The sequence below is a fragment of the Limanda limanda genome, chromosome 3 (assembly GCF_963576545.1).
Source record: "Limanda limanda chromosome 3, fLimLim1.1, whole genome shotgun sequence".
Taxonomy (NCBI): Eukaryota; Metazoa; Chordata; class Actinopteri; order Pleuronectiformes; family Pleuronectidae; genus Limanda; species Limanda limanda.
In genome coordinates, this window is record NC_083638.1 from 14,546,836 (window position 1) to 14,569,962 (window position 23,127).

A 23,127-nucleotide genomic window follows, 5' to 3' on the forward strand; every position below is an offset into this window, starting at 1 on the left:
GTGCAGTTAAGACGCAGCCGGCAAGTGTGTTTTTAATCTTTTTTTCTCTTCACTTTGATCTGAGTAACTTCACTCGAAGCTTGCTCAAATCATCACCTAAGACATTTTAAAGGGTTGCAATTAGGGCCAAATAGCCTGCCATTTATCAAGCTCCTTTCATGTCCACCATTTTATTTTATGAAAGCAATCGATTGTCTCTGTGGCGTGGAGGCGCAGCCCAACCTCGGCTTGGTGAAAGTGATGAACGCAGTCAGGCCCATTGCTCCAGCAGTAAGTGAGAGAAGGAGTGAGAGGGATTGGGCTGGGTGGAACACCATGACCAGTACTTCTTCCACATTTACAGCAAGTAATCAGACCTCAACCCAGTCTGCTAAAACGTGAGAAACGAGACAAAATATAATATAATAAATATGTATATATTATATATATTGACAGCTAGTTTGAATGCCAGGGGCAGCAGGCATCTGTGTTTGCATTCCGGGGTGGGGCTCAGCAGTTTGGAGGGATACTGAAGACAAAAAGGAACAAAAAAGACAGAGGTCAAGAGAAGAGGAGAAAAAAGATTGAGAGAGAGAGAGAGAGATAGCAGTGGGAAAAGAGAAATCCAGCTCGTTGTTTATTTACAGGTGTGTGTTATTTAGTCATCGCTCCAGAAGAGTGCTCAGCTCCTTTGCAGACAGACGGCAGGAGAAGGACGTGTGGCTGAGACAAAGAGAGAGGGAGACTGCACACACACACACACACACACACACACACACACACACACACACACACACACACACACACACACACACACACACACACACACACACACACTCACACACTAACATATAACTGACTGGAATTTGTTTATCACAAAAGCCTGTTGGGAAAATGATGTGCAAAATGAGCACCATTCATCAATATTTAAATTCTCTAACTATGTAATGAAAGGTATTTAATACATAAAATATGCATGCATTCTTTAAAGATTTCGTCTGCAGGAGATGTTTTTTTTGTCGTCGCAAGTATTAAAATAGCCTTTACATGCATATGTATTAGCAGCCTATATTATCGTATTAATGAGAGGAATATACACAAACGAGCAAATTATCTCATATTCACATAGTGTGTAAAAACACATACACACACAGAGACAAACAGACACGGAGCAGAGCTCCAGCAGTGCGGGGCAGGAGAGGAGGCTGCAGGGCCCTGACCACATAATCATCTCCTAGAGAGTGATCATCAAGGCCTCCAACATCACTGCACAAACACACCAGCCCCGGACCCCCTGGCACGAGGGGAGGGAGGAGGGGGTGAAGACAAAGAGTGTTTACAGGAATAAAAGGGAGGGAGAGTAAAAATGAAAAGGGTGTAGGGGGAGAGAAAGGAAATTAAAAAGTGGAAGGCAGAAAAAAAAGAGAGGGAAGAAGGGGGTCTGTGTTTACAGGGGGGGGAAATGGGATGAAGACAAATTTAATGGGGAGAGGGAAAGAGAAGATTGAATATTGAAGAAAGACTGAAAGACTGCACAGGGGGAAGGGAAGAATAGATAGATACTGGGATGACAGGGAAGGTAAAAGGAGAGAGAAAATTAGGAGGGGAGAGGGATGGGTTTTGACGGCGGGGAAGGGAGAAAATTGGGAATGGAGAGAGGCAGGAGTGAGACGGCGAGAGGGGAGGAGAGGAGAAGGAGACATTAAGAAAGAGAGGAGAGGGGAGGAATTGGGGTGAAAATTGGGCCGTGTTGACAGGAAACGGCCGAGGAGGAGAGGAAAAAAGAAAACATAACGCAGGAGACAGAAAATAAGGGAGCGAGTGTATCTGTTTGCCACGCATGAGTGTACGGCAGTGTTGCCGTGGAAACGCCAGCCGTTTGGATTATGAGCTGATTAGTTGCCCTCCTCCTTGAGCTGCCTCCACTCAACAGGGTGTGTACATACTACCTGGGCCACGGTCTGATGAACACACACACACACACACACACACACACACACACACACACACACACACACACACACACACACACACACACACACACACACACACACACACACACACACACAGAGAGTCTTCATTCAGACACACACATACAATAAAGTCAGTCTTCACTCTTGGTTGACCATTGTATTCGCTGCAGCCAATACCTCTCCGCCTTAACAACTCAATCTTTCACTCTCGGCTGGACTCGGCCCCTCGGCCTCAGCCCCTCTCTGCCTCTCTCTCTCTCTGTCTCTCTGTCTCTCTGTCTCTCTCTCTCTGTCTCTCTGTCTCTCTGCGTCTCTGCCTCTCTGCCTCTCTGTCTCTCTGTCTCTCTGTCTCTCTCTCTCTGTCTCTCTGTCTCTCTCTCTCTCTGTCTCTCCCTGCGTGTGACGTGGCAGGGTGCTAATCTCGCCCCCTTATCTTCGCCTGCAGCTCCACTCGCATTCCCTTCCCCGCAAGCACCTTATCTGCCATCACTGTCAATCAGAGCAGATCAGGCTACCTACAGCTGAGTCCGCTCAACCCCACTCCCCCCCCACCCGCTGCCCCCCGCCCACCAGTCTCCCTGTACATGTCCATTACCAACACTCGCACCGTGCACGCTCCCTCCCGCAGCGTCTTCCACGAACATGCCCCAGCACAACAGCAGCAGGGGCATCTTTTGTGCGAGTTTGCCTTAAATGGTTGTCCTCTCATGGCATCTGTCTTGCTCAGTGACCACAAACACTTCCATCTTTGTTAGGAATCAATTAGCATATTTGAAGACTAAACTCTGTAACTGCTAATTGCCAGATCCCTTCTTGTACCTGCTTTTGGCAAATACACGAGTGAAATTTAATTTTGATTAAAATTATCCTCAAGGGAAGGGAAGCAAAGTGCTGCAATAATTCAGTTGTAAATATTCTGGCTTTACAACTGTTACTTTGCAATCACCATTTACAGTGCGTGTTTCACAGGATCGGCAAATAGCTTTGCTTTTATTTTCACCTAGTGCACATAAAGAAAGGAAGGAATGTTTCCCAAAATAAATGTTAGGGGTAATTTAAACTTGCTTTGTCTGTCATGTTTTATAGCGTTAACCCGTGAATTACATAAGAAAATATAAATTCTATGTTTGTCATTTCGTAATGAAAAGTGATTTTAGTTTTAGTCAATTCATTTTCAGCCCAATTTTTGTTTTTATTCTTCATTTTATCACTGTAAAAAAATCATACTTCTTCTGTCGAATGCTTCCTTGAAAAGACACCAACCCTAAAAGTGATATGTAAATCATGTTTTCAATGCTGCAAACACCATTTCTCTTGTAGTCTTACATATGTTCTTACAGCAATGACCTAAAGGACGGTCACACACTCCAGCCCAATGTCACTCTCTCTCAGTCAGGCACAGCCCGTAACCTCCTATCTGTAATCGTGCTGGGAAACCAACCCATCTCAGGAATTTTCGGTTCACAGGCCCATCGCGATGGCAGCCACAAAGCAGGTACAACAAAGGAAGGAGAGAAAAAAATAAAATAGCACAAATCCCTTTTGGGCAGGTTTAATATTTTTAGGCGAGGGCACTTTTATGTGGGGGCAGGTGTGCTCTGACTCCCTAATGCTGGAGTAATTGTAGATAATGGAGTTTTAAGGACAGCTGCTGATGCAGGTTTAAGTAGGATTTGGGTAGAGATTTATGGTGGAGGGAAAAAAGGGCGGACGGGCGGAAAAGTTGGCGAGCTGCGAGTGCGAGGGAGTGAAGGAGGAGGTGGGAGAGGAGGTGTAGAGGTTAGGGGAGAAGCGGGGGGTGGGGGAGGGGACACCTCAGCTTATCCCAGCAAAGGTGAGAAGCAGGAGGAAAGGTAAAAAAAAAAAGATACGGCTCTATCTTCTAGCAGGAAAGAAAAGCTCTGGGACTGAGGCCGTGTAAAAAAAGAACTCATTCCTAGTTTAGTGTGAAACGGGAGCCCGTCTGGCCTGGTGCTTTTTGAGAAAAGGGGGTTATAGAGGGCACAAGCTGGATGACTAATTGGGGAGGATATGAAATGAGGCTTGACTCAATCTACACCCTTGAATCAACTCTGCCCTACAGTATGCATCAAATGGGCTCCCTAAGTGGTGCTTTTCCATTGATTATAGTCTTTCAATGTTACGCTCCAACTCCTTGTTGGAGAAATTTGACAGAAAGAAGAGAGAGGAGGATCCGAAGGGGGCAGTTGAAATACCGGTCAATACTTAGCAAGGGGCAAACCAGAAAAGTAGGAAATCATAGAGTGAGTAATGTCATATAAACAGATATTCATGGGAGCGATCAAGAGCTAGAGAGAGAGAGGACAAGGTGTGTAAAAAGTGCATTTGGCGCGCCGTAAACGCAGCGGTGCGTGGCACTTCGCCTGGCATGGCACTCACACTTTATGAGGTGTGGAGGGGCCATCTCCCTCGCCTCTCTGCCCATTTTAATGATACAGTTTAAATGGAAAAGCTGGAGCTTCAGCCGGCACCAAGGACTCCACTCCCTCTACACACGCACGCACACACATCCACGCAAACTCACACAAATATATACTTTTATACACACACATCAGCATGATCTCTGAAAGTTTGACTTTTTTTTAACAAATCAAGAACTGTAACTTATCTTCTATCTCCATCCATCCATCCATCCATCCATCCATCCATCCATCTTTCTATCTATCTATCTATCTATCTATCTATCTATCTATCTATCTATCCATCCATCCATCCATCCATCCATCCATCCATCCATCCATCCATCTATCCATCTATCCATCTATCCATCTATCTATCTATCTATCTATCTATCTATCTATCTATCTATCTATCTATCTATCTATCTATCTATCTATCTATCTATCTATCTATCTATCTATCTATCTACCTCTCTACTATAGACATGCTGTACAAATGATCACAGGCCCGATTTAGAGCCGTGGAGGAGACAGTGGAGCGACAGCGATGAAGGCAGGAGGTGAAACTGGTTGTCTGAGCTGTGAAGTCTCCTCAGATCTGCCCTGTGTGTCTGCCCACTGTACAGACAGGAGAGAAGATTCTTACCCACACCCCTCACCTATCACTGTAACCTCTGAGAGGAGAACATACCTCAGTAATACAATATTGATCTGACAGTGTGTTGTGTGTCTATGTACGTGTCTGTGCAGGTGTGTGTGTGTTTGGGTGAGATATGCTCTCACCAGCCATGTGTACAAGTGTCTGAGCTGTGAGAACTTTGTTGATGTGTGTTCCATTGTTTGTGTGTGTGCGTGTGTGTGTATGTGTGTGAGAGGTTGCTATGAGAGGATGCATTAATAAGCGGGAGGAGAGGTGTTAGCCTTGGTGCTATTTCTGACACCTCCCTGTCAGAGCCTTCCTCTGCAGTGGCAGGCCCGACTGATCAGAAACTTGCAGGGGCCTGTGCACCCTCATTTCACCCCTTCTGTCTCACTACAGCCTGTCTATAATGTGACAATGTTATACGAGATTTACGATATTTACAGTTACGATTACCAAAGCTTATATTACCAAGAGAGTAACAATTGTGACAATTATGCCTTTTCAGAAATCCATTTCGTTCCGTACATTTTCCAAACATTTTACTGAGGGGCTTTGCTTGAGAATGCACATTGGCCGGAACATTTTCGGCCAGCCCCCTAGTGGAATGTGTGGGAAATGACTGAGTGAGTCCATGTGAGAAAACAGCAGGGAAATGTCCAGAAAATTCACAATGAGCGACTGGGCGTGTCAATATTTCTAACACGTGATGGATGCAAAACTGAAAACAACAGAACCAATACCAATATCTCACGATAAAAAGAGAATACACAGAAAATACCAAAGACAACTTCAAATTGGTCTTTTGAGAATGGTTTTAGTTATTTAGTTATATGGGCAGCAGTGGTAACGTCTTGTTACCACTCAATTGTCAATTTATCATTATGAATTGACAATTGAATGAGATGAATGTGAATCTCTCAGTAGCAGTTGAACCATTTGTGAATGATAGTGTTTTGAGCTTCTTGTCTTATTTATAGAAAACCTACTGACATAATTCACACAAGTCATGTTGGTCCGCTTTCCCTTGAATGCCAGCAAGAATGATGTGTCGCTGCCGTCGCGGCTCGCTCTCATTAGCTCTACTGGAGGTGCTAGCGAGGTGCTACTAGCGCTAGCTGAAGATGACACACTCGGGCTCGGAGACTACACGACATTAAACGCTGTAAAGTCTTTCAGGTCGACGCCGTACTGCCTTAAATGTTTGGTGAGCTTCCCACATGCATTTCACTTTGCCTTGTCGTCACTGTCTTTTTTAGTGAAGCCACACTTCTGACAATTTATCGCGGCTCATCTTAGCCACGTTAGCCATGCATGCTAGGTCGCGTCTCAACAAATGGACAAGTTTATCGTTTGCAGTAAACAAAACTCCTCTTCGTCTCTTTGTATATTGAACCTTTTTTGCGCTACGGACCGGTTGGATGTCAGACAATATTTTCACGGACCGGCCTTTAAGGTGTAGCTACGGAGCCTCACTACGGAGGCCCTCTGGTAGGCCTATGGCCTCTGGTGACATCGGTCAATTTTTTTTTTATTTAATGAAATTAACAAATTGTTAATACGCGGCCTCAAATTCATTATTGCGTGGTAAGTTACCAGCAAGACGGAGACGGACGGATACCAAAGCTCCATTACGCCACGTTAGCCGTGCATACACGTAAGTCGTGTTTCAACAAATTCAACAAAGTTTTTCGTGTGCAGTAAAACAAGAATCCTGAGTCTCTCTGTATATTTCCCTAGACAGTCTAACTTCTCTGAGCTGCAATGGAGAAATAGAAAACACAAAAAAATGATTGGTTACTAACTTTGAAAGATCTCCACTTTTTTTTACTTTAGGAACGACTGAATACTACAATATGAGCAGGAGCAAGAAATACCTGTTTCGGTGTTCATCGATTGACCTGTTTCATAACTGAGATGACAAACTGTGAAGGTGTATCTGAAATGTACCAGTTACCGCTCTAGAATAACCATGACATTGACTGATTAAACATAAGACTGAACTAAACTGTAATATGCATGAAGTCTTAACCTGAGCATGACTTCTTATCCCACCAAAATCTTAACACTGCCTGTAGTGAAGTTTAACAATCAATTAATCAATGATGGTCGATCGTTGCCGAAGGTACCGGCCGCATCTCAAAACCTTGATGCTGGATGCAGCGAGACTCTCAGGCTGGTGCTCTGATTGTAAAGCTTTACTGCACAAAGGGCTTGATGGCACACAGGCGTACAGGCTGAAGCTACTCCAGCGTGAACACATAAAATAAAGTTGTACTCTGTAGTACAGCAAAGGCAGACACGTTCAGAGTGAAAAAGAAAAACATCGTGGAAACGTGGCCTTCATTTTGAGAAACATTTGAAAAAGAGACTTACGAGTCTCAATCCCATTTTCAGACGCTCTGTGATTTTACTAAGAAATTACAATTATATTTAGTTAAGTAGAAATATCCAGGTCACTCCTTTTAAACCAAAAAATAAGAAAGAGATAACGGCCCTGAAGAAGCCACGTATGCCTTTGCTTCAAAGGTCTTAAATTCTGGCTGGTAGATAAAAAGGAAGAAATAAGAACACACACACACACACGCAGATATTGTGTATATAGACTGACTCATAGAAGCCCAGAAACACCAGCTATTCCCAGTGCAATAAAACAGGCATACTAACTAATGGTACCACCCACACGCTAAACATACTTTTTTTATTGCACACCACCTTCACAAACAAACAAACACACACACACACACACACACACACACACACACACACACACACACACACACACACACCTTTCTTGGTCCCAGCCCACTCATTGCTTGTTAGCTGCTCCGTGGTGTGTGAGTGAGGGTTGGGTTTGATTCGCTGCTCTGACACAGTCTGGCTGCTGCTTGCTGTATCTGCTCAGTGCACACCACCACCGACACTACTCCACTTAACAAACTCTTCTGATTACAGTTTGACTTTCTCGCCGTCTCCTTCTCTCCCTCCTGTCTTTAATCAGCATGTAAACAAGCGCAAGGTCATTTTCTTTCTTAAACAAAATGGGCGAGATAAGGGGAGCGCGCCGTAGTTAATCCTTTGGACACGCTGATGGAGGAGTTTGTCCCGGTGATGCTCGGTTGTTAATTATGCAAGAAAGTGTGTCCTCTCGTTCTCCCTCTCTCTCTCTCTCATGATGACTCATCAATTTTTTTCTTTCCTCTTTTGCTCTCTTTTCCTTCCTCTCTGGTTCTCTCCCCTAACCCGTGTTTCTGTCCTCTCCCAAAAAACGTGTAATCGCACGTTTTTTACAAGATACTATGTGTGTGTGCGTTTGTGTGATCCATGTATTACTCATGCTAATGGGAGGGGGGGGGTCTGCTTACTCAGTCACATCATGGCTACTTGTCTTCCTCTAATGTTTGTGTGTGTATGTGTCACAACATGTGGAGATGATTCTTGAATCAGCACGACGGTTTACACTTGTCCCTGTGTGATTAACTGCAGACTTGGTTAACCCAGGCTGATTGGCTGAACTCAGAAACATCATGTTTTCTTCACCCCCTGTTTTGTCTTTGAACAAATGCCTGCAGGTTGTCCTGCACGTCTTATGTGACTCCCTGAATGAATTGTAAATGGCAATGAAAGGCTACTACCTTATCTGACAGGAAGTCAGAGAGAGGTAGAGGGACGGAAAGGAAAGATGAGTATACAGGCTACTCAAAGAGGAAAAAATATCTGAGATTTAGAGAATGAAGTTGTAATATTAGACTAGGTGTCAATTTGGAGAGGTAATATAAGATTAGCCTCTTGCCTACATTAAAATGAAGAATGTAGCATATCTTGTTATGATTTTCTTTGGTACTTTAGGTTTAACAAACAACAAAAAACTCATCAACACAAAATTATCATAACTACTAAAGATTGAGCAAGAAACTGTCTTCCTTGGAAAACAAAGAGCTACACAGACTTTGAGGATGATGCCCTTTTCTGTGGAGGAGGAAATGTTTGGTTGTGCTGGACTGTATTCTGCGTGATATTCAAAGAGGGTTGGTTGTTTCTCATGAAACAGTGAGATTGGTTCTAGACTTTAGATCCGTGAGTGGTGAGCATAGTACTTATTTGTTAAAGAATGTAAATACAAATATTCTCGTAGGATTTTGGCTTTTTTATCATTAAATTACAACTATATTCTCGTAATTTTATGACTTAGATTTTGTTATATTAAGACTTCATTCTTGTAATGTGACAACATTATTCTTGAAATCTAATGTCTTCTTTATCATGTGGCCATTACTTCGTAGAGTGGAAACAGCAACAAAGAAAAGTAAAGAATTGTAGCTGTCTAAGTAATGACAGCAGCCAACTCATTGTGAGATGTCAACTCCTGTTTCTATCTTTTGAGACGTTACATTGTCTGAAACTAGATGAAGACGTCTCACACAACTTTCAAAGAAAGTTTACGCACTGATTGTCTCAATATGAGACGGATGGAAGTTTATTACTCTAATCAGCAGCATTTTGATTATTTTGTTTAAAAGAAAATCAGCATCAAATATTCATTTTTGGTTTGTTGTGGAGTTTCCCTCCCAGCTGTTATTTCCAAAACAGCCTGATCTTGATGCGACAGAAACTTTGATGTTTAATTGGTTTAGGAAATGTCATATTGCGGCGTGCAACCTAACCGACAGCAAAGGGAAAAGACTAAAATCATAATTCTTGGAGGTATGACAGCACCCGGGCCTCATTTCCATCCTTCTCCCACTATTTGTCAGCCTTCTCCTCTTCCCCAGTGAAGCAGCAATGTTAACAATGCTGTCCCCACATTTACCAGTTCTGCCTCATTACAGCTAAAGAAGTGGATAAATTAGTGCAAGAGAGCATGCACGGCGGAGTCCGACTCCACCTGTCAGCGAGGGGGGGTAGTGAATGTGTCGATGTGGGGGAGGGGTGTAAGGGAGCTGCTCAGCTTACAAGCTTTCAACACATTAAAACTAAACCAAGTCAGTGAGGCTGACGCGCGGCAGATCGTTCAATGTGTTAGAATGAAGTCAATTTTGTCCATCAAGGATTCCCTGTATTCATCATCTTTAAACTTGTATAACCTTGTTTTTCTTTGTTTTAATGATAATTTTGAGTCGCTTTACAGGTTCAGCTTCTTGCTTTCAAACCTTTGGTAAAGCTATCACCTGTCATGGGAGGATGATGGTAATGTCATGGATACCATCAGCATCAGAGATTTTTGAAAGTGTCGAAGTAATTTGGGATTTTATTTTGAAGAAAAACTCACAGTTTTGTTTTAATGTTGGCTACTTTGTCCATAGATCAATCTTTCAATAAATCGTGAGGCTGAGGTTGTTTCACTCAAACAACCTGAGCCCCAGCCTGTTTTACTGTATTGCAGTATATGTTCGAGATCTAAAGGACAAATGGGCCTTGGTTGTCGCCATCCTCTGAACACAAAAACTCTCCTGCCCGGCGGCCTTTGAGGAACACCATCTCTCCTGCTCATCTGCCCGGTGCCTCTGGCCTGCCATCTTTATGGGCTGGTTAAGAGCTCTCTCACAGACAACTGTGTGTGTGCCCATCCACAGTCACCCGTGGAAAACGCCGGGCATTCCACAGTGTCCACCCGCCCGCCAGGATTAACATTTTGAACTCTCCAAGGTTGAAAAATCCCATCAGATGGAACAAAATTAATTTTTTGTACAATATTCAGGGCCACCAGCCACATAATAGAAGACAATGCCGAGTGCATCCCTCGATTGTGATTCCATTCACTCCCTAATCGGCAGGATGGCCGTGCACGGTGCAGCAGCGTAGTAAATGCTTTCATCCCAGGGGGATAAGAAAAACAATGGCCCTTTTTAATTTCTTTTCTAAAGCGGGCAACAAAAAGAAAATGATATAGACGTAATTGATGATGAAGGGAGCAGGGGAAGCCTCAGCAGAGGTCTCACGTCCAGTGCCCGGGCCTTTCTTTCTTTTTTGTTTTTTGCTTGATAATGGCAACTGCTCAGGGGCACGGGAGGTTGACAAATATGGCACGGAGGACAAATTGATCGGCAGAGCACAATTTGTCCCTTAAAAGAACGGGTAAAGGCTCTGTGTGGCCTGAGTAATTAGTTTAACCTGCAGCATGTCTGTCCAGAAGTGGACCTGTTGTAGAGGAGCTTTGTGTGTCCTTTGATAACACTGCGAAACACACACACGCACATACACACAACTGGATTACGCTTCGTTTCATACTTAATATATCAACTAGATAAATGAGAATAAAGGACGGGGATCGGCTGAGTTACCACCTCACAAGTTGGAAGTCAGTGAAGAGCAGCTCCTCAGTGACTAAAAATCTGCTTTAATAAAGAGCTAAATTAAGTGATAAACTATTTGAGAACACATTTCATGAAATGATGTGTGACTCAATGAATGGGTTATTTTTAGGGTGAACAAATACTGGTTGCTCTCTGTCAGCATGCACTGAGCCACAGACAAAGACATATGGCAGGTCCAAGATGGCCACATCTGTGGTGCGGTGCAGCGAGAGGGTGTCGAGAGCACAGATGCACTGGTCCATGGCAGAGTGCTTAGTGACACATAATACTGGTGTTGCACAATGTCCCCCCTGACCCATTTTTGTGTGACACATGCTGAAGTCAATTTACTGCACTTTTTTAATGCACGGAAGAGGAAGAAGAAGAACAATTGAGAAGCCCGAGCATTCTTGCGACTCACTTTGGCGAGAGCTGAAACCTTTAAGCTTACCTGCTCAAATTTGACGAGAAACACTTGAGAAAGTAGGAGTTGGTTACTGTCTCTCCCCTATCTTCTTCTTTGCTGCGCTTGGCTGCCTTGTCATTTATACAGGGGTCAGGTGCTGGGCTGCTGGTGCTCTCACTCAGAAACCAAGGAATCTGGATCCCTCCACAGAAAACCATCTGCGTAAATGACAAGTATGGCTGTGGTGCCATCGCACACTCAGCACATTCCTCACATAGAGGGTGGGAAACGAGAGTGGGGGAGTGAAAGTGGTACAGATTGATGATGAGAGAAGACGTTGGGGAAAGGGTAGGAAGAGGAGAACGGCCCGAGCGAATGAGAGACAAAGAGAAGCTGGATCTTTCTTCTTTTTTTTTTCTTCCTTGGAAATTTTAATTGGCTTTCGGGCTTCACTAGCACCCAATTAGCATGCTTGTTACATGCGAACACCAAGAGCTAATTGGCCTGAGAGGAGAGAGCAGCACGATCCAGAAAGGAGAGAGAGCAGGATTCATTTGAAGATCTGCGGCTCCAGTAGCAGCAGGCTGGGAGGCTATTTGGCAAACAGTTGGAAATAACATTGTGGTTCTGTGACTGCAGATATTCTTTATAATTTCTTTCTTTCTTTCTTTCTTTCTTTCTTTCTTTCTTTCTTTCTTTCTTCAAACAATCTCTGTCCACACAAGCGTTTTGGCTCTGGATCTGTTTTAATCCAAGTCCATCCAACACACCTGAAAACAAATATCAAGTTACCACGTACAGTGAGTGCTAAAATAATAGCTCATTACCTACACCTTAGAGGTTGTATCATTTTAAAATGCAGAACTGCAAAAACAACAGATTCAGCAATGCTTGTAATTGGTTATCCATGTTGTTTTCTACACTAGTAGCCGAGGCTAATGCCGGTTGTTGTCATATGATCAGAGCGTCATGGCCATAAAGACCCAATCAGCAAGCGGTTGTGAGTGTCTACGTCATTGTTTTCAAACATCTCTGTTTTGAGTAATGAGGAGACCGTGCGTATCCATGGTAGAGTGTGTTTTCAAACAAACCCATATTGGTATTTATAGAGAGAGAGGTGTGTGTGGTCATCACAACTGTGTGATCATCAATTCAGCTGGTCTACACACACTGTCCTGAGGTAAAAGGTGAGAGCGAATGGATCGTGCAGAAGCTACAATCTGGCTCAGGTCTGTGTGTTAACATCCCAGGTATTAATCAGATCCAGGGAGAAATCATTCACGGGCATGACCTAACCTGTCCACATACAGCACCACACTGCCCTACATTGGGGAAGATGCTGATAGTGCACATAAACACATCAACAACTACGAGCTCACTGAGGGCAAGAGGCTGAATCTCTGATTACATTTACTGTACAAACGGTAGCAGCAGGATCTGATGAACAGGACATCAAGAGCTCATTATGCTCTTTACATGCAATTAATCAAACAATGTAAACAAAGCCCGCCTCAGTCCCAGCAGACAGAGCCAGATTCCCTGGTGGCAATTCAGATGCGGTACAGGCAGTACAAGATTTAGTTACTATAGGGGATGTGAATTATGGTAAGTATGAGACTCGCAGCCAATCTGGAGATGATGTAAGAGTCGTAGCTTCCTGCTGAGACCTCACACTCTCTCACACACATAAATATTTCTGTCTCCTCTCTATCACACTGTTCTTCACTGTTACTTTTTGTGAAATACACACATTGCGTTAAAATGAAACAATACAATATTGCACTCAGGACAGACAAGTAGAAATACACTATGAGGGAGATACTCAGGAGGCTACACGTGTTCCTTTCGATTAAATTCACGAGTCGTAGCAAGTGAACATTTTTATGGTGAATTTCAAGATGTAAGCTTAAACTTTTCAAGGTGTTAATGTAAAAATCCTTAATTCATCTGAATCAAATCATTTATATTGTGTTATAACAGCAACTAAATTCACGTTGGGTTTTTAGAAAAACCTGAATCTATGAATTAGCTACCGTGCTACTTTTTATGCCATATATACAATATATCTTCAGTAAACAACATAATGTCTCATTATATTGCTGTTGTTGAACAATCAACAGTGTCGTGAGCCATGAAGAGACAACAGGAGTTTCAAGTCTCCTGTTGTCAGATACAGCTGCACTGACAGTGTGCTCATGTCAGAGAGCCAACCACTCATTCTTATGTGAAATCATTATCTCTCTATATCAACAATGTGTGTATGTGTCATGTTTGATGCTGAGGATGTTCTTACTTTATCAACTCCTGCAAATCATACTTCTGCACATAACAACAAAAATGGAAACAAGAATTGTGAAGCTTTTATCAACTCTCTCTGTCAAGATTACTTTTGACACATGTCATCCAAGACAGGCCATAATCACACCGTCTGTCGCACAGCAAAGCCAATTGGTCAGATTGACAATGGTTCATCAAACTCGCATACACCTTCTTACCCAGTCCACTTAAAGTTTGGATGGAATGTTTTGATGTACCGTATGAATCCATCAGGGTGGAACGGTGTTACTCCCCCGCTGGTCATTCTATGTAAACTTTGTTTTCATCGTGCCTGTGAGGGTTTCCTCTAACTGCTCCTCTAACTTCTGCCTGAGGCTAAGATGAATTCATAGTTTCAACATCTGCCAGTCCACTGGGTTCCGCTATGGTCCTCATGAAGTAAATGTGGTCATCTACTAAAGTCAACTAGGGTACGCACAGATCTCTTTGTGGATGTCTGCTTGCAGCCCCAAATTTGTTGGAACCCCCCCACCTGAATGGAATGCCAGAGCGGACCCTCCTTTTAGTGTGGGCATGCATGTGTGACCTGAACGAGTATGCAGTTCCTCAGCGGACACGGAAAGTATGGTCAGCCAGCACTTTGGCTGGAGAATCCAAATTGGCCATAGTTATGAATGATTGTTTGTGTCTGTATGTCAATATATATGAGAGAACCTGTGGAACCCCATCCACTGTAAACTAGGATTCAATCTGGCCCTCCTCCTCCCACCATAAAAAGCTAAAAGATTGATTGTTTGGATCAAACCTGGCAGTTAAATATGTAATCTGCAATTTACCTTAAAAACTATGATTAACTAAAGGATGACGCCTTCATCTATTAATCTGGTTAAAGATTTAGTTTGGCTTTACCCAAATGTCTCCTCATTAAAAAAAAAGAAAGAGATAAACATGATGAATTAATGTGATGACACATATATGACACACACTCTATTTACAGTTAACCTCATGGCATTATACTCTTATTATAACTATGGCTGTTATTACAAATGTGATTTACCTACATCAGATTTTTGTTTGGGCAGTGTTTGTATTGTTTTTTTCGCCCCATATTTTATTCTCACTTTTTCTCTTTTTATCTCCTTAGACAGAAACATGTTGATATTTTTTGAATGGCCCATGTCTCATCGTTTAAAGAAAATGTGTCTTTAAGTTCCTTGACAGGCACACTGCACAGTCGTGTCCACAGTGCTGTGTAAAGAAGCTCAGGAAATGGCAGCATTATGCGAGCGAGCATCTCAACCCGTCAGGCCATGACAGTGACAATGAGGCTTGTCCAGAAGTGTCACCTCTCCCAGTCTTTGTCTGTCTCTCCCTTTCTCCCATTCACATTGTTTTCTCTCTCCCCTCTCTCCCCCGCTCTCTCCCCCTCTCAGAGAGACAGAACATCTATATTAGCCTTCTGTATGCAGGCTGTGCTCAGCCCGAGATTGCAGGCCTGACCCCTCGCTGTGAGCTCTACAGGGGAAATGTTTACCCAAGCCCCACGGAACATGCCATTAACCTCTTTCCAGATAGAAGACAAACAAGAATGTGGGCAATAAAGCGAGTGAACACCTATCCAGGACCATCACGACAATCATCTCATTATGGAGCTGGGGGAGGTGTAACGAGCCAGGGAGCCTGATCTCCCAGGAACTCTTTCGCCACAGTGTGCCAGTGTGCTTGACATTCAGTGAGGTGCAAACAACATATTAACACAACAATAAGGAACAATATGAAGCTCCGCAACTCCCTCACCTGCCTTTGTCACCTCTTTCTTTGCAAACCATTCCCTATCACGACTTATCTCTTTCCTACCAATCTCTTCCCTCCCTTTTTGCTCTCCGTTCCTCGGGCTCCGATTAAAGCCCCAACCTGAGAGGATGTCTTGGTACGTTGTGAAAGAAAAGCAGGGGTGGAGGGGGCCAGTAAGGAGCTTGGGAGCAGCTTCTCCTTCTTAGAGACCCGCAGGGGTAATTCAATCACACCTCGATAATTCCCCTGATGTGGGAGACGAATCCCCCCCTCACACACATCAAGTACAGATAGACACCACAAGCTCACGCTCATCCCAGATTGAGGGTCTCCTCCTGGGTGGGCTTAAGAGCCTTGTGTTACCTGTGTTGTTTGAAGAGGCCATTATATTAATTGAAAAAGTTACCTGCTCACTAAAGGCAAATGGCAGAAGACGTGAGGGGGAAAAACCGGGGAGAGAATTAAAACAAAAACACCAGATGGTGACATACATGGTAAAAATGATTGTTTATACTTACAGTTTGATTATACGTGATAATGAGAGTGGGATTCCTCAAGGCAATTAGTGTCTGCAGCAGCCATATTGTGAGAGGACAGGGGAAGGACGGCATTGGCTGCTATGAGGGAGCGCTTATCAAATATCTCCGCCGGGGTGATTAGTGTAATAAGACACTGCAAGGTGAGATAGGCCACTCGCTCTCTTCTGTGTGTGTGTGTGTGTGTGTGTGTGTGTTTGCGTGTGTGTTTGCGTGTGTGTGTGTGTGTGTGTGTGTGGAGTGAGCAAAAAAAGGAGGGTAAAAGAGGAAGACTGCAGAAATGTGAGTGACTTTTTCCATCTGTTTCCAAATCTGTGTCTTAATGTAAACTGTGTCGCCATGTGCCTCAGTGTGCAACAGTTTGTGTGTGTGTGTGTGTGTGTGTGTGTGTGTGTGTGTGTGTGTGTGTGTGTGTGTGTGTGTGTGTGTGTGTGTGTGTGTGTGTGTGTGTGTATGTGAGCAACTGTTATATAACTCCTATGTTAATGTAGATCCCCTGGTTGCCCCGGGGGCTTTAGCCTATGACAGAGGGCAGATCGGGGGCACTTACCCCTGGCAGAGTCTTCTGTTCATGGAGGGCGCTCTGGGCCTTCAGTGCTGACTCTCTGGCACAGTATGTTAGAAAGGCACATCCTACAGGGAGACATGAGAGACAAAGGGTAATTCAACCAGACAATTGTTATGAAACAACTACACACCACCATTAATGATAAAAAAGAAAGATGAAGTCGAAATAAAATCTGGTGACTGAGAATTTAGGGCTGTGCCAAAAACTACAAGGTAATTTTAATGTCATTATGATACTGTAATCTAAAGGATTTTATAGTTTTTAATATCCATCAAAAATAATATTTAAAATGTAAAAATACTGATTATAAAGGAAAAAGTACAAGCCATATGAAGGATATTAATGGACAGATGTGAATATGAAACTCGTTTAAATGAAGTCAAGGCAATGTTTATTCATATGGCACATTTAAAACAAACTAAACAGACTTAAAATGTAAATAATATTTAAATGATTAAAAGCACAGAATGAATTAAACACAAAAAAGCAATACAAAGTTAAACATCATAAATGATTGCACAGTAACAAATGAAATCAATGTCTCAAGTGGATGTGAAAGCAGCCTCACACCTCTCTCCCTCTGGCTGTTTGTTCAGAGATGAAGCGTTTCTGCAGTCGTCTTCCAGAAAGCAGCCTGTAGCCTTCCAAACGAACCCAGAGATTTGTGACTTCACTGAACTTATTCCAATCTACACAAGGCCATAATATAAGACTAACTGGAGTTTTACAAGCTATTGCCAAAAACATGTATTATATTACAATGGAATTCATACACTGTGCTGACAGCTGGAATGTGGCTCCCTGACGTTAATAGCTCTATACTCTCCGAGAAAATAACGGGGCTGGTTAGATTAAAATCTTACTCTTTCTTTTCAAAAAATGAATACATCTTCAGATTAGATTTACTGACCTTGTGCATACCATCATTCTTTAGCCTGTCAGTATAAAATATTGTTTGCCACAGACCTCTCATTATTATTCTTATTATTATTATTTGTCATCTAATTCTTTCTATTAATCTATTGATTTCAATATAGAAAAATGACATAAGCAAAGAAGAACAGAAGAACATAAACATAGTGGTGTGATCTTGGAGGAGGAGTTTAAACAGAGGGGTCATGGAAAAAGCTTTCTCACTCCAGCTACTTGTTTTCATCGTCTAAAACCCTTTATGCTTCTTTCTAATGAGTTGTTGAACAGGACACTTGAGAGAAAAGTCAAACAGCATGCTCATGTTTTAACTGCCAACATATTAATAAAGCTCTGCTGATGAGCTGAAACGGTATCATCTCTGGAGACTTGTCTTTAAGTTGGAAAAATTGAGGAAAGCAGAATGAATATGCATCAGTAAATAAGTCGGCTTTTATTAAAGACTGAGTGGTTGCTGTGTTACGCGCTTGGCAGCGTTGACAGTGGGTGACCCCGTTCAGAAGAGGTTTTGCACTATGCAGCATAATTTCCCATTACTACATGTCACACCTGCTGCCAAGGATTCCCATGGGAAGACACACACACACACACACACACACACACACACACACAGACAAAACCCGGCGTGCAGCACATAGCACCCATCAACCCCGAAACCCAGCGGCACACTCTGGCGCTCGGCCAAGAGAGCTCCCATTCACGACAACCTTCAACCTCCTCCACAACTAGGCAGTTACTCAAGAGGAAAAATCACCTAAATGACAATGATGAAACAGCGTGTCACACAGCAAAGCAGAAAAGTTTGGGGGCCTGGGGTGACACTCTTCATCCTTTGTGACATTACAAAACTGTGGGACATGAACCAAGGCCCTGGGGGGGCATGTCCTAGCAGAAGCTGGAATCGTAGGCTATTGCTGACATTCTGCTACTGCCCTACAAGGTCTTTTTTATATATATTTGTCACCTTGCTGCTTTGCCAGTATTTTTATATGTCTTGGCAAGATTTCGTCACATGATTTTACGTGGTGTGAGTTTGTGAACAGAAATCAGTACAGCATTAATACAAGAGCAACTGCACTTTACCAGTTCATGTTTTGTGGCCATTGTCCCTGCAGGAAAGTTGACCACAGACTTTATAAAAAGATGGGCAACACTTCTCCAAGTCCTGCCCCTATCTAGAAATGAAGCCAAAATATCCCAGAGAGGAACAAAGTCATCTTGCGCCAATGTCATCGGTCTGCACGGTAGCAATCATGTGATTGAGTCGTGATAGCATCAAATAAATAATTAAAACCAAATTGAATGTATATCAATATAATAAGAACTTCCTAAAATGACAGAAGCCATTTTTGATTAAAAAAAAATGTAACATGTGTTTTGAGTTATCAGTCCATGTCCAATCCACAAACAGGGTGGAGGTGGGATTTATGAAATACACTGCAGCCAGCCAGCAGAGGGCGATGGAGATGCCTTGGCTTCACTTTTGGGTAGCACTAATTTTCTCAATCTTTAGCCAGAGTCTTTGTCTATCTTTCTCATTTGAAATAAAGGAATTTAGTGATTTCTCAAAGTTATTGGGGTAAAAATCTTGTGGCTAAGTTGGACCTTTTATTTCCCGCCCACTGCTTCTTCCCTCTTGTGTGTTGTTTGTCTATGTTTCATTTTGTCATGGCTCCGGCTGTCCCTCCAATTCACCTGCACACCTGAGCCACACTGTCCAATACGTCCTGAAGCATTAGAACCGGTTCATCTATCAAGACTCCGCCAGATCTTCAGACACTGTCAGTGTTAGACACGCTCCACTTGTTCTTGAACTTTGAAGTTCGAACTCTTCTTCAGCCTATTCTGGTTTTTGCTAGAAACCTAATACCTGAAATTTCTGCCACGCTCTGCTAACCACTTGACTCAGATGCCTGCTTGTTCCGCTGCCTGTCCAGGTTGGACTCTGGAAACTGGATCTCTGAAACTCTCTCCTATACCAGAACCTTGAACCTGACAATCAGCAAACCTGTTCACAGTCAGGTTAGTTTTAATTAAGTACCTGAAAAGTTATTTAGTCTCATTTTCCTTATTTTTACCTCTAGAGTCCAGCATTTTCCTGAAACCTCACAATTAAAAAAAAAGAAAATCTTTTCACTTTTTTTCTTTTGTTGTTTACTTTCAAGCACTCTGGCTAAAAACAGTTGATGTACTTGTTCCTTATGAAGCTTTAAACTATACACCACCAAGTAATTTTAGGATTAATATTTTACATGCAAAAACTCTACATAAACCAGCGGTTTATGAAGCAGTTAACATCAGTTTCACCTTGAGCAACTACAACATTTAAGTAGCACTTATATATTAATCATATAAAAACAAAACCACATATAATGTAAGCCATTCTGTATAATGAGTACTTTTAATTGCCGTACTTTGCAGAACATTTACTTTTAATGGAGTACTTTGCTACTTTTACTTGACCTAAATACAGAATCAACACTGACTCGGTTGTTCCAGACACACACTCTCAAAGCAAATGGCATTGCATCTGAAACAAGGGAAGCAACATCCACCCACTGCAAATGTTGTCCTGTTACTTCAAGAAAAGAGCATGTATCTAAATACTAATTCCATAAATGTCTCTCATGTCTGTCTGTCTGTATATGTAATGCATCTTGAGCTAACCGTTCATCTTATTTGCTTTACACATGACACGGGTATTGTAAATTACCAAAACGATTGCAGTGCCGATTTGTGGTACGATTTAGACACATGATACGTTCAATAATAATACAAATGTAATAAACAGACAACCAGCGCGCTACAGCAGTCAACCAGGAGGAGGCAGCTCAGTCTGTGGATTGAGTTTAACAAGTCTTCTTCTACATCCTCTGGTAATCTACAGCAGTGGCTGGATACTGGGTCAAACCTCAGGTCCATATTCCCACCAATTCATTTAGATAATTTAATTTATTTCACCATAACAGGCTGAAACATTCACGAGTGCTGATCTCTGTCATTGCAACAACATTCATGGAATCACCTTCTCTTTGGCAAGTTGTATTCAAAGTAAGAACACAACATTTAGCTTAATAACAGATCTTTTATTTTGAAAAGTTGAAAATCTGGGTTGATTGGTTCACAGTGAATCGTTCAAATTATATACAAACACCAAACATGAAGTGTAATAAAGCAAATTCAACTTAATTTTAGGAGAAACATTGACTATAAAATCAGATAAACCAGGTAGGATGAGCACAATGTCTTCATCTTCACTTTGCACCATAGACTGTTTATATAAACCTCTGCAAACAACGCCAATACACAATCAATAAACAAGTAATAATTCAGAAGTATCTCCGGAGCTTTAACACAGGCCAAGAGAACAGTCCACTCCAAACAGGCAGGTTGAGAACGGGCACTGGACCTGTGAGTTTAAATTTTTCTGTGCATTGCAGCCTTTATATATTCAGACCGGCAATTTGAATGCCTCTGCTTCCTGGTGGTGGTGGAAAATCAGCAGGAGTTTAAGAAAGCTTCATATCCGACACTGTGGGCTCAAGGGACAGGAAGCCCACAGGAGCCGGTGATTGAGAGAGCGAGTTGTGGAACAGATGAGCATTCAGCTTGAAGAGCATGAGAAGAGGCACAGTGATATCATGTGAGGAGGGAACAGGGACGTAGCAGCTGGTAGAAAGTAAGCGCTGTCATCTTAAATTTTAGGGTCGGTTAATTGGCATGGGATTACATTCATATTACACATTATCATTGTTTTCCCCTTGGTATGCAACCATGCAAATTTGCAAGAACATTCAGCTTGTAAAGTAGCAGAAAGTGCAAACTGATTTCTAAAAGGTGCACTGTAACAAAATAATGTTAATTGTAAAATTAAAGATGTGGTGTTCTGTGGGATGTGTTGTGCTCTAAAGCAAGATCTCTTAACTGTAAGGTCAAGTACATACTATTTGAATTGAAAAAGAAAAAAAACATGGTAAAATTAAATACTTAAGATTTATTCATTTTCAGCCAATTCTTCATATAATATTTCAACTTTCCACTGTGATTCAAATAGTTAATGAAGCGAATGTTCTTAAGACTGGATGATGAGTTGAATGTGTGAAGAAGAAAAGGAGGTGAAAGTGGACAAGGTTCTGAAACTGTTGGCGTGCTGTGAAGAGCGGGTTAAGTGGGGTGAAAATAATGCTTTAGTAATCAAAGACAATTTAAGACACTATAATTTCAGCAATGGACAAAAGTTTAGCAAGTTATATTTGAAGGAAAATTAAGAAGTAAACCCTGCAAACTGGTTCAAAGACAGAAGCAGGAAATGTGTTGCTGGGTTGGCGAGACACGTTCCGGGTAATTACTTAAATAACTTTTCCCCCGTAACGCTTCTTCTAACAATTTGTTTTAAAATGGAAATTAGTATGTGCTCACAATTACATGCATCCAGGCATTAAAGTAAATTGTGCTTTTTAAAGCATCAGGTACCTGTAATTGAAATAACTTTAGAGAAAATTTGTATAAAATTTGAATTCATTAGCAGGGAATTCATGGATCATGAGCAATTTGCTTGCCTCTGCTCTCTTCACACATGTCTGATCCCAGAATGTTCATTAAACCGGGAAAAGGATGCAAATTAATTTCTGAAAAATATCCAGGCATGCTAAAAAAAATATGTAAAACAACAGGATGCCGCAGAGTGTGATGGACTGACCCCCCCACGGTACTGAGACAAATACGATGTGAGGATTCAGCCAGCGCTTCATGTTTCTTCATGTTAACCACGGTGTTACCTGCAGAGCCTCTCGCAGTCGTTCTATCCATCTCCACTCGGAGTGGGCTGCTCAGCTGTCTGCTTCACACACAGCCCCCTCTCTAATGATCAAACAGGTTTTCTGTAGACTTAAACTACACCTGTCACTCAACTTACACAAACTGTCAGTCACTGCCCCGCGCTTCCTCTGTAACACTCACCCGGTGGATAAAACCCTACAGAAGCATGGATCTGTAACTCACTGGTCATTACTATAAGTCAACAGAATTGAATTCAACAAAGAAACTGTCTACAAATCGCCAGGACACCTTCAAAGATTTGTTGTTACAGCCTACGAGTCGATTGCGAGTAGATATTAGTGCCCTGCTGAGGTTTGCTTTTGACATGTCAGAGCCTGTGAGGGGTTTTTATGTCAAATTGTCGGGCTATTTATAGGCAGTTACACTGCATGGACCTACAGAGGGGGCGCATAATGGATGAAGATATTTAACAAACTCTTTGTATCTCTTCCTCCTGGCTGTGTGCTGCGGCTCAGCGTCCCACCTCTCAGCA

The 23,127-nt window shown here is 42.4% G+C and overlaps 1 protein-coding gene across 8 annotated transcripts in view; it reads right to left on the reverse strand.

Moving 5' to 3' along the window:
• Window positions 1-23,127, reverse strand: part of celf6 (CUGBP Elav-like family member 6) — a 125,198-nt gene that overhangs the window by 97,442 nt on the left and 4,629 nt on the right. For all 8 annotated transcript variants that reach the window (XM_061067955.1, XM_061067954.1, XM_061067960.1 and 5 more), the window contains exon 2: window positions 16,869-16,951. In XM_061067955.1, coding sequence (XP_060923938.1) covers window positions 16,869-16,951 — 83 coding nt within the window. The remainder of the gene's footprint in view (window positions 1-16,868; window positions 16,952-23,127) is intronic.